The sequence below is a fragment of the Plasmodium gonderi genome, assembly GCF_002157705.1.
Source record: "Plasmodium gonderi DNA, contig: Chr05, whole genome shotgun sequence".
Classification (NCBI taxonomy): Eukaryota; Apicomplexa; class Aconoidasida; order Haemosporida; family Plasmodiidae; genus Plasmodium; species Plasmodium gonderi.
Window position 1 is genome coordinate 1045344 of NW_021628930.1, and position 12505 is coordinate 1057848.

Consider the following 12505-nt stretch of genomic DNA (forward strand, 5'->3'; position numbering starts at 1 on the left):
CAGTGAAGTATCTCATCATAGTGAAGTATCTCATCATAGTGAAGTATCTCATCATAGTGAAGATATCTATCAGAGTGTAAGGCATAGACCAAGTAGTGTAAGCTCGGATGGGAAACCTGCCAACGTGGAAACATGGAAGGAAGAAGGATCTCCAGAATGTGAAGGATATTACAAAGATGCATACGAAAGCAACACTGAGAGGGAAAAATTGAGTGACCATTTGGATAAAAGATTGGACGAGTTAGATGCAATGGACAAAGGTGAAGAGGATTGTAGAGGAAATGCAGAACTTATGGAGGTTGAGCAGCACGAAAATATGAACGAACAAGAGGGAACAGAAGATGGACGAAGTAATAACTGCGCCAAGGAAGAAGTTCTTACAAATGGAAAATGCCAGAATATGGAGAAGATGAATGTGGGTGAAGAGGACGATAACAGTGGAGATCTATCTGTTCGCAGTGAGGAAGACACTGGCATTGAAATTGAAGACAGAAAGAGGAGCGATATTATTGACGAGAGAAAGGAGAACGATGAGATTGGCGAGAGAAAGGAGAACGATGAGATTGGAGGAAGAAAGAAAAACGACGATATTGGAGGGAGAAAGAAGAATGACGATATTGGAGGGAGAAAGAAGAATGACGATATTGGAGGGAGAAAGAAGAATGACGATATTGGAGGAAGAAAGAAGAACGACGATACTGGAGGAGGAAAGAAAAACGTCGATATTGGAGGAAGAAAGAAGAACGATGAGATTGATAGTAATTTTGGAGAAGGAGGAGAATCAGGAAAAGAGAAAGAGAAAATTAATCACTTGAAGAGCAGCAGTGTGAAGAGTACCAGTCTTAGGAGTAACAGTGGGAGTGACCACGAAGAACGAGAATCGACAGAGTACTCGAGCTGCAGTTCCGAAGGAGAGATGTCCGATGAGTCCACCAAAAAATTGTCGGAAACGTGGAAGCCGCACTTAAAAAAATACACGAAGGAGTATGTGAAGAGCAAATTAAAATACATGTACAGGAAAAAAAAAAATAAGGAAAAGTATAAGGAAAATTTAAAAACGAAAAATAAAAAAAAATTGATGGAAAGAATTAAAAATTTTGTATAGTTAAAAGGAAGAAGTGGGGTGGGGGGAAAGGTTGAGAAGGAGAAAAAAAAAAAAAAAAAAAAAAAAAAAAAAAAAGAAAAAAAAAAAAAAGGAAAAAAAAAAGAAAAATTAAAAAACAAAAAAAAAAAAAAAATTGAGGGAAAAAATAAAAAATTTTGTAAAGTTAAAAGGAAAAAGGGGGGGGGGGGGAAAGGTTGAGAAGGAAAAAAAAAAAAAAAAAAAAAAAAAAAAAAAAATGAAGACACAAGACCAGGACGAAAGTGAAAATGAAAATGAAAACTTTTAATCATAATTTTTCAAAATTGCAAATATTATCTTTTGCAGCGTGTTATATGCACATGTGACAACATTATGGATAGAATAAAACGCGTTCCCCATATGTTGTATGTAGATTCTTTGCTTATTCACCCGTTTTGTTCTTTTTTTATTTTTTTTTTCCCCTTGTTTTGTCATATCATTTGTTTAATCAGATATAGTTAAACTCAGTAAATGTTTGTAAAAGGCCATAAATAAGGGCGCAAACCAAATGAATGGAACTGCTAGTGACATTCCTATATTATCCCTGCACCATGTGTCAGTGTGCACACAGGAGGAGGAGCAGGGATTGGGGGAAAAAAACCACACGGTGCCCTTGTGAGTTCTGCCAACTTAGGCATAAAATTTGTATAGATAATCGAAGAATGCCGTAATTTTACTCTCATCACTAACATAATTCATGTGTGTTATATGCATGTCGGGTCTAACAAAAATATACATAGCTGGTGTAGTGTTGCAAGAGTAGATGAAGCTATTTGGGGTACCCAGTTTAATGTTGAATTGTCTCTGAAAATCGTTTAAGAAATCGTAGAGGATAATTTGTTTTCCAAGGTTAGATGCTTTTATTTTGGTAAGTAGTTCGTTAAGTGCATTATGACTCATGGATGTTTTTTGTATCTGGGAAAACTTATTAGGAATATAAGGACATATAAAGGAAAGGATTGCTGAAAGTATGTTCGCATTTTCACTCCCATTTGCTGTAATATCTGTTCCTTCACTAACAATTGAATGTTTTGAGTTAAAGTCAATTTTTTGATCGTTGCATACAACCCAGAGTATCTTAAGAGAAGGACCTTGTTTTCCTTTGTCCATGGTATGATATGTCAACCTAGCAATTTTCATAAGTTTGTCAATAGAATTCGCATCATCATCATCATGCATATGATTATCATGGTGATTAGAAAATTCCTTCATTTTATTAATCCGTTTTAAATGAAAAGGAGTTATAAATGGATGCCCATGTGGAAGCATCGATTTGCATGCAGAGTATTTGGCAATGTCGAGCAGGTTTATACAGAGAATTAATGTATGTAAATGGCCTTTCAAGTAATCATAAAGACATACAGTAGTATTACTTTCCTGATAATTTCCTCTACTGAAGGTGATAGATTTTAGAACACAATTTTTTGCCCGATCTGCACATATGAAATGTTTTTTTGTAAGCTGATCAGAATTATTTATAATGTCTAATTTGTAATAATCACTTTGCAACATAAACGTTTTTCTATAAATGTTATCCAAAAAATTACAGGTAGGGGAAAAATTTCTAAATGTTTTGGAACAACAATTTAAGAAAGAAACCAGATAATGAATCGAGTCATTATTTGGTAAAAAGAAAAAATTTATTTTGTCTATGCTCCATGATAGAACCTTTTTACATATATATTGTCTCTCCTTTTCATATGATTCTAGAAGCATAAATGAAGGAGTATGATCAATTAAATACTTCAATTTCCATCCAATGTTATACACATCATGTATTGTTAAATTAATACTTATATTAAACATGGGATTGTAAAAACAGTTTGATTCCCCTGCTAAAATTACTCCATCGTGATAAAAGTTTTTACATATTTTATCTCTGTGTATCGCAGTTTTTAAATTGTATATATAAAATAATTTTATATTGGGGAATATTTTTTCTATCAGTTCTATTACTTCTACGTAACAAAGTTTGTGCGTTTGTTTCATTTCATAAGCATATTCACTTTTTTTTTTTTTTTGGTTTACCTTCCTGCATATTGTTAAGTGCCAGTTGTATCCTCCCTTTCGTGTGATGAATGGAGAAGTATTGTTTATGTCTGTGCAGGAGTTATTGCTTACTGCATCGGAGAAAATGTACACCTCGTGATTGCTGTCGGTATCATTGGATTGGTAAATCGTGTAGTCCTTCTCAATGTACTTTTCCTTTCTTTGTACATCATCACTTATGAGAAAGTTGGAATCATCATCGTGGGGATTTTTCCAAGCTTTTTCACTTTCCCTGTCGTGTGAATTGTTCAGCGGAAAGGTCCCTTTTTCACCTTGCATGTTTATATTTTTATTTCCTTCGCCATTCGTAAAAACATCTCCATTTTTTTTCTTCACCCATACGACATCGTCACTATTTCTACCCATTGTCTTACTCTCCTTCGAGTCATAAATAGTAGTGTGATATTTATCTTTTACATGTGGATTTTTCTCGTTACATTTTATCTCATCTGAGGAATGGTGCCTATAATCCCTAAGAGTATGTGTGACTTGATCTTCCTCCCTTTTAGCTCCAACCAAGTGTGTAGCAACATGAATGCGACTAGCTGAATTCCCTTCGAGTGTTCCATTTTCGAAACATTCAGTGGGATTCTTTTCGATGTAGTATTCTTTTGATGTAACTGAATTTTGAGTCATTCCGTTTGAAATGGTCTTTATCAATTGGTGCTTCAACCCAAGTTCGTCATGATTATTTTTCCATTCCTTCTTGGGTATACATCCTTGTGTGCTACCAATGGATTCTTCATCAGAATCGATTTTCTTCCTAACTGCCTCATCCATCTTTTCCCCATTAGATGTATTTAACTTTGGTATATCTTCACAAATGCATGGCTCACTTGAGTATTGTATTGAATTTTGCACGTCTTTTCTTTCCTCTCTCTGGTTTTGTTTAATCGTGTCATCTGATTTTTCTACATGTGCAGTTGTTCTGGGTTCATTTTGTTCGTCAGTCATGGGACCTCTTTGGGACTCCCTTTTCTGTATGCCTTTTTCGAGGAACCCAGAATGTGATTCCAAATTGCTGGAAAATTCTCCATGTGTTGTATTAGTATTTTTTTTCTGTTTTTCCTCCTCCTTTTGAGATGTGAAGAAATGATTGTCCATTTGTTGATGGGCAGTACTATTCCTCTCTCTTGTTAGAGATGATAAATTATCGTGGTCATTTTTTGCTTCTCCAAACGGATGAGACATGATCCTCATATTAAATATATTTTTAGATGAACTAGAAGTCTGTGAATCTTCCTTTTTGAAGATATATTTTTCCTTAGCTGCTTTAATGAGATTTGCAAATGTATGATCAATACAGTAAAGATTTTGTTCATGAATATTTGTTATATCAAAGAGTATGGGAAAACAGGTAACAAAACCATGTTCTGATTGAACTAATGTTAAATGATAATGACTCATGTTGATATTCCATTTGGCACATATATCAACTGATATGCATTCAATATGGTTGTTTGTTTTTTCTTCCATTTTTATGTTTGCTAATTTTCTTACTAAGGATTTTCTCCCATCAACTCCTATTATAAATTTGCTTTTAATAGAACAGTGATGCATAGATTTTTCTTTTTTTTTGTCTTCACATAGGTGTGTATCATATATCTTTTCAATGCATTTGTTTGGGTCTTCCATATTATTTTTCATTACACTATTATTCTTGTTTCTTCCCCATAGAAAAAATTCTCCTTTTCTATACATTTTTTTGTACACTTTGGGTTCATCAGTGTCTTGTATCCCACTATGAGCATTGTTATCATTTGTACCCATTTTTGTGCCCTTACATATTTCGTTATTTTTTCTTTTTGTATCTCTCAGCAAATGAACGTGCACAGTTGGCATAGACTTATTTTCTTCCTTAGTGTGTGTTTTGCTGATAGAGTGCATGTAGCAATATTTGAGGATATCGCTATCTTGGACACTACTTCCAGTTTGATTCCCATATGTGGGAGTAGAAAAATTGGAACCTGTTTGGCTCCAAGTATTTTTAGATGTATTTGTATCGAAAGAATTGTTTGATTCTTCTTTTAAATAGTCCGAATTGTTGTCTTCTGCCGTGTTACTACTATGTGATGAACTCTTTTGGCTTCTCTTTGTAATTCTTTTTTTTTTTTTTTTCTCCGTTGTTTCCCCATTAAAGTTATGGCTTGTTTTTCCTTGTCTTTTCTTGAGGAGGGAGGGAAGCGTGTACAGCTTTTTCACATCTCGTCCATTTTTCCAATTTTGCCAGTTCTTCCCATTTTCTCTTTTCCCCTTTTCATGTTTCCTCTTCTGTTGATACTTCGAACTTACGCATGTGTGGAAATGCTGTCCACCCCCGTGAGGTGATATCCCCAAATTCTGATGCAACCACATAATACCACTATTTTTATGCCCTTTATTTTTCCTTCTGCAATGACAGGTATATTTTTGGCCAATGCCCCATAAAATAGTGGCATCCTGAATCGATCTGGAATTGAGAGAAAATAATTTCCTTCGCAGGATACTGTTGAACGCATTTTTACTTATACTTAACATATATGGTATACTGCCATTAAAATTTTGAAAAAATGTTTTGTCAGTTTTGTTTATTAATTTATTTCCTGCATAAAAACTGACGCCTGTTAGTTTTAAGCTTCTATGTATAACCTCTGAAAGGATATTCATGTCCTGTAAAATTTCCAAAGTTCTGGGATAGAGTAAATATTGTGCACTTATATCTGCCTCATTTATTTTATTTTTCTTCCACTCACAGGAATTTATCACAATATGTTGAATATTTTTACGTGCCAGGTCTAGTGACAAGATAAGACCCCCTGTATCTGCACCAACGATGAGCACATCCGTTTCTTGTTCTTCTAGTTCGTCATTTTTTTTAAGGTGGAGTTTTTTTCGTTTACTCATCTTTGCGCGGAGTGACTCTTCAAATGGGGGAAGCAAAAGGGGGGGTGGGTGGGTGTCTGTGGAGTGTAAGAGTACAAGTAAAATAATATTTCGACAGATATTTCGACGGATGTTTCGACAGGCATTTCGACGGATGTTTCGACAGGCATTTCGACGGATGTTTCGACAGGCATTTGGACAGATGTTTCGACAGGCATTTGGACAGATGTTTCGACAGGCATTTGGACAGATGTTTCGACGGATGTTTAGACTCATATTTATGTTCTCACGAATATGCACTTACAAATGGCAACCGTTCTGGTTCAAGCTTCCCTACACGCGCCTCTGTTAAGGTCAACTATGTAGATCTGGCCTTGTCATATGGCTCTGTCAATTTTATAGCCTATAAAATTATGCATAGTGGAGAGGGATCGCATTTCTCATATTTATAAGGAATATTCACGAATGGTCCCAAGTACTAGAAAAAAAAAAAAAAAAAAAAAAACTACATTGGATATACAAAGGTAGAAAAAAAAAAAAAAAAAAAAAAAAAAAAAGTTGCTAGACTGGATATACAAAAGTAGGTAAAAAATAAAATAAAATAATAATAGTCGCATTTTACTATATCTACATAGGTCTTGCACACAAGTGCACTTATGAGTTCCATTCAAAAAGTTGTGATGAAGATTTTTAGGAATAAAGGTCACGGCTAAATAGGATTAACTCATAATGTGTGGTATGATTTAAGGGCCAGTGACATACCTCCTACGTTTTCCTGATCTTCTGATGGATACACAGACAAATGTATAGACTAATGAACATATGGGGATGGGAACAGTTATATTTTTTTTTTTTTTTTTTTTTTTTTTAAATGGGACGTGTGAATATAAGCCTGTAGTCTCAGGAACAGCTGTTATTTAAAAACTCAGGTTTGCAAATATAGGACAGAGGAGAACGAGATTTAGGAAGTTACCCATCATATGTTTTGTGAACACCTATGTTAATCATATTTCGGTTCATTGCATATGATGATTGTTCTGTCTTGTCGGAAGTGTGTGTGTGTATATATAAATGGACACTTATTATTCCTTTTTCGCTCTTGCTTTGCCCTTCCTCTGTGTTCTTCCACCACCCTTCCTCCATCATTTTTTCGTTCTTCCTCCGCCCTTGTTTCATACATTCCTCGTTTTTACTTTATCTTTTTAATTTTAAGACAGTCACGCAACGTATGCTCATGCACAGGTGCACACATACAAGTTCCCTTTCTCTCAAAAAATTCATACGTATAACACAAATCATGCAATGTGAACAACGCTTAGGATCCTATATTGCCTGACCTACGAGTTTTTCATTAAGAAGAACACATATGCACTTTTTTTAGATCAACGGTTATATCCATATGAGAAAATAAAAAAAAAAAAAATAGGGACGCCAATGGAGTTGTGCATCATTATGTTGTGTTAATAATATTTGGATTTAGATCCACTTGATTGATTATACGACAAGGTTCCATATCATGTGGGAAGTTCACATACATACATGCATGAATATGGGGTGACGCGTCAAATGTAATAGGTAGCTAATCCAGTGAACTCGTTTTGGAGCAGATGTTTTTGGGCAGATGTTTTTGGGCAGATGTTTTTGGGCAGATGTTTTTGGGCAGGTGTTTTTGGGCAGGTGTTTTGGGGCAGGTGTTTTTGGGCAGGTGTTTTGGGGCAGGTGTTTTTGGGCAGATGTTTTTGGGCAGGTGTTTTTGGGCAGATGTTTTTGGGCAGGTGTTTTTGGGCAGGTGTTTTGGGGCAGGTGTTTTGGGGCAGATGTTTTTGGGCAGGTGTTTTTGGGAAGATGTTTTTGGGAAGATGTTTTTGGGAAGATGTTTTTGGGAAGATGTTTTGTGCCCTCTAAAAGGTGGATCCCCATATGTGACATATATGGTGACACATGTCCCGTTTCGATCTTATCACTTTTCATATTCTACATTTGAGGGAATGTAATATAGTCCACTAGTGCAGAGATTAATCCTAAAACAACGTTTTTGTTTTTTTTCTCCATTTGTGTGTGAATTATGTGGAAGAAAAAAAAAAAAAAAAAATGTACTTTCGACTTGAATAAATGTTCCATTATTTATGTTAAATTGCATGTGGGTAACCGTGCTGATATAAAAACTTAGCACAATAACGACATTTCGTGTAGTTGCTTACGGGGTTGGGTATGGATAAACTTAAGCGACATCCGTTATGCTGACAAGATAGTAATGCCACCTCACCCCACTGTGCAATTGTTTGACACATATTTTCACACAAAAGGGGAAAGAAGCGCCAAAATATGAACTACTCCCCTCCCCCCCAAAAAAAAAAGAAAGAAAAAAAGAAAAAAGGAAAAAAGGCCAAAAGCACGCCCAAAGAAAAAAAAAAAAAAAAAAAAAAAAAAATACATTTTTCCTTGTATATGATGCAAAATGATATCATAAACACGTCCTTCATTTTTCCTGTTATCCCCCACACGAACACTTGATAAAACACGAAACTAATTTACACCTCTTGTGGGGAACGCAAAGGTTTAGCCCCGGAGATGTATAAATATTTCAAACGTGAACATGCATGAAAGCGAGTGCATGGGTTTATGAGGTATATATGTAAGCATTCCTGTACATCTGCATGAGGAACAAAAGAACACATATACACATGTACATATATATGTATATATATATATATATATATATATATATATATATATATATATATATATATACATGAACGTACACGCATGAATACACACGCATGAACGCACATGTATGAACATATAGGGGGACAGAAGTGCACCCTCTTTCCCCACCATTTTTACGCTTAGAGCTTGGCTCAAGGCATATTGAATAAGCTGCAGCAACCAACTTAAAACCACACCAGATTATAATGCCATGTTCAGATGTCCACATAATAAATAATATATGTTCGAAAATAGTAAAAGTAGTGTTTTTATATTTGCTGCTTCTTCAGAAGAAACAGAAATTTCCAAATGTTGTGTATTCAGTGGGGATAATGATAAAAAAAAATAATTACCATTTGGGGAATTCCAGTGGTAGAACAAATTTGGATTACCCATATTCTGATCGGAATTGTTCTGCTCATCATATTACAATTCGCAATGCCCGTTTTGGTCAGTACCCTAGAAGCATTCTTTCCAATGATGGCCTTTTCAATGTCCAATCGATAAGAAGGATTAAAGTAGTATGTAAAAATGGCCCCATGACAAGACCCCTTAAATTTTATATTGAGAATTTCCATTGTGCTAAAAAAGTAATACAGAAAATATATTCTTTACAGGCACAACCAAGATGGAAAAATGTAAATTTTATGAAAAAACTAAGTAAAATATATATGATAGAGGAAAACTATGAAGAAATTATTAACCGAATAAACAACAATGTTATAAGAAGAGCTTTAGGTAGCAACTGTTATGAAGACGATGGTCATAGGAGTAATACTACATATAGTAGAGAAAATTACGACCAGAATTCACTTCTAGAAATTGTTAATACTCAAACTGAAATTCCAATTAACCTCCCACATTTTGAAAAAGAAGTAAGAAAGCTTATTCATCTAATGAAATATAAGGATTTTCAATTAAATATAACATTTGTCAGTTTAAAAGATATGAAAAATCTTAATAGAATTCATAGAGGAAAAAACGAACCAACCGACGTTATCTCTCTGTTGCACTATGTGTCTAGTGATGAAGGTATATCCTCAAATTGTAAATCAGCACACGATGACATATCTGGTAGGAGATATTTAAGATCCGGAGACATTTACTTATGTCCCGCGTATATAAACAAGGAGTGTATTCTCTCGAGGATTAGGTACGAGCGTGAGATAATGGACAAGGCCAACGATGAGAGTGGTGACAGGGATAATCAAAGGATAGATGATGAAGCTATAGGAGAAAGAGGTGAGAGTAGTGATGGAAACATGCTGGAAAATCACGACCACGATTACAACCATAAAAATGAGGAAGAAATGTCTCTTCGAGGAGTTAACAAACTGTTTAATACTCTTTTCTGCGTAAACCAGAGGTTACCATTGTATGTTTTGCATGGGTTAATACATTTATCGAACAAGGATCATGTTAATAATATGAAAGAATATAATGAATTTATGGATATTGAAGAAGAAATGATAGAAAAGTATTTGAAGTTTCATCATTACACACATACGTTTTATTCACATTATGTTATTGGAGTTGGAACAGATATCCTAAATGTTAATAGAATTTATAAAATTCTTCAAAAAAAGAATGAAGCGTTTTTCTTAAAAAAGGTTTTGAGTTCTCTCGAGATGCGTGAGTTTGAACAGGGGATCTTTGGCACAGAAGTGTATACTCAGGAAAGTTATGGATTGGCCGATGAAAAAAGTAAAGACGAGAACAGAAGCGATTATTCAGAACGACGTAACCGATGTTACTCCCATGGACACTCTGGAGAAGCCCTTACAGAAAAATGCAACATAAATTATACACTAAAATTGGCTATCCACGTAAGCAAAAAATTCGCTGCCAAAGAAGCTATACTTAAATGCATGGGTCGAGGCTTAAGTTCAATATCCAAATATGGGTTAAGCATGAATGACATAGAGATAAGAAATGACAAGTATGGGAAGCCGCACGTTATTTTATATAACAAGGCACATAAAATAGCTAACGAAATGGGTATTGTAAACATTTTTCTGTCAATAAGTGATGAAAAAATAACATGTTCAAATCATAATATTATGAACGATCAGTCAGCTATGTGCAATTTTTGCACATATCTCATCCATGCACAAGCACTTTCGGTTGGTTCAAACGTTTGACATGAGAGAAATGCCATCTGACAATGGGATGTATATGTATATGTCTGTCAGTCTACGTATCAATATGTAATCAAAAAAAAATGAAAAAAAGTGTTCATATATAAATGGTTGTGCTTATATGATTAAAGTTGTGCATCTGATCTATAAGTATACAGTACCAATACCTCCAAACATTTTTTTATACATCCAAATTTCGTTCAGCTGAACTATTGCAATTTTGAACTTGCGCACACAAATATGTTATGTGTAAAATGTATTGTGCATCCCCACGTGAATTTTCACGACAAAAAAAAAATTGACTGCCTTCAAATAAGCATGCATGTTTTGGGCCTTTGCAAAAAAGGTAAATCTTTAGTCTTTTGCAAAATAAATGGGAAAGAATTTTTTTTTATATTTTTTAACTTTTTTAAAAACGATTTGTATGAAATCGTGCTGTAATTGGATCAGCGGTGTGGTTGCCAGTGTGTAACAAACAGTGGGGTAAATCTGTGAGAAAAATTATGCAACTCTTGGTAGAAACACTCACATAAACTTTGTTCGTTTTTATGTTATGCTATGTTATTTCATGTTATATATACATTTTTTTTTTTTTTTTTTTTTATGGCTTTTATAGGGCTAATTTGAACGACGTACATTTGCCAGGGCTTATTGTAAAAACGTGTACACAAGCGAATGCGTATATACGTACGTGGAGCTTCCTATATTATATATTTGGAGTTAATACTAAAAAAAACGTAGATGGATTTTTTATTCATTCATTTTTATATATACGTACGATGGAGTGTAAATCCCTGTGATATCGATATGTATATGTTTATATATATGCATGTAATTTTTTTATTACCTTAACTAAAACGACATTTCGCTAATTTTAAGAGTTTCGATTTGTGCTGAAAAGAACAATATGCGCTTAGCAAAAATTTTTCGTACGTACGCAAGTACTCATTTATATGTACATATATATATATATATATACATATGTGTGAATAAGCCTCTTTCCTTTTTGTTCTCTTTTGTGTAAGAAGAAAAAGGTGAAATAAACAGAAATGAAAAAGAAACAATTCACAGGAACTTGTGAAAAGAAGGTTTTGTAAAAAAAGATAAAATATTACATTGTTGCAAGGGTTAAATGTTAAGTACTATGCAAAAAAAAAAAAATAAAATAAAACAAAAAAGGGTGTTCCAGGTTGGTCAGAAGAAAAGAAGTTTAGTACATTTGCTGTACTATATATATATATATATATTTCTCTCCTATATGAGCACATTATTACGTGAAAAAAAAAAATATATATAGTATAAATTACATACCATTTAATATTCTTATATGTATGTACACAAACCTTTTAATTTATAGAACTGTGCTCCTCCATACTCAATAGATAAGGTGAAAAAAAAAAAAAAGAAAAAAAAAGGGCATGGTCGCTTATTTTTAAAGCTGTCGTCATATAGTTCGAACGTCGCTGCAGTAATAACACACCGAAAAGGGTGCAAAATTTTAGGTTCATAATGGTATGTACATATTAAAATCTGCACATATATATATGTACACGCTTTTCCTTACCCTTTAAAATGTATTGAAAAGAGCAACATGATAAAACAATATTAAAAATGAGGTTGAAATGCC

The 12505-nt window shown here is 34.0% G+C and overlaps 3 protein-coding genes across 3 annotated transcripts in view; 2 read left to right on the top strand and 1 right to left on the bottom strand.

Moving 5' to 3' along the window:
- Positions 1-1105, top strand: part of PGO_052350 (serine/threonine protein kinase RIO2) — a gene marked incomplete at both ends in the record, with an annotated part of 2178 nt that extends 1073 nt beyond the window's left edge. Inside the window, one exon of the mRNA XM_028686613.1 lies at positions 1-1105. This exon is cut by the window's left edge and continues 1073 nt beyond it. Within this exon, the coding sequence (XP_028542414.1) occupies positions 1-1105 (1105 nt within the window).
- Positions 1106-1753: 648 nt separating this feature from the next.
- PGO_052360 (hypothetical protein, conserved) lies at positions 1754-6055 on the bottom strand (the record flags this gene model as incomplete). The annotated part of the gene is made up of 1 exon (XM_028686614.1): positions 1754-6055. One exon carries the CDS (start codon positions 6053-6055, stop codon positions 1754-1756), a length of 4302 nt encoding a protein of 1433 aa, XP_028542415.1.
- A 2891-nt stretch (positions 6056-8946) lies between these two features.
- Positions 8947-10881, top strand: PGO_052370 (holo-(acyl-carrier protein) synthase; the record flags this gene model as incomplete). Its single annotated transcript, XM_028686615.1, has 1 exon — positions 8947-10881. The coding sequence occupies one exon, from the start codon at positions 8947-8949 to the stop codon at positions 10879-10881; it is 1935 nt and encodes a 644-aa protein (XP_028542416.1).
- Between the last annotated feature and the right edge of the window lie 1624 nt (positions 10882-12505).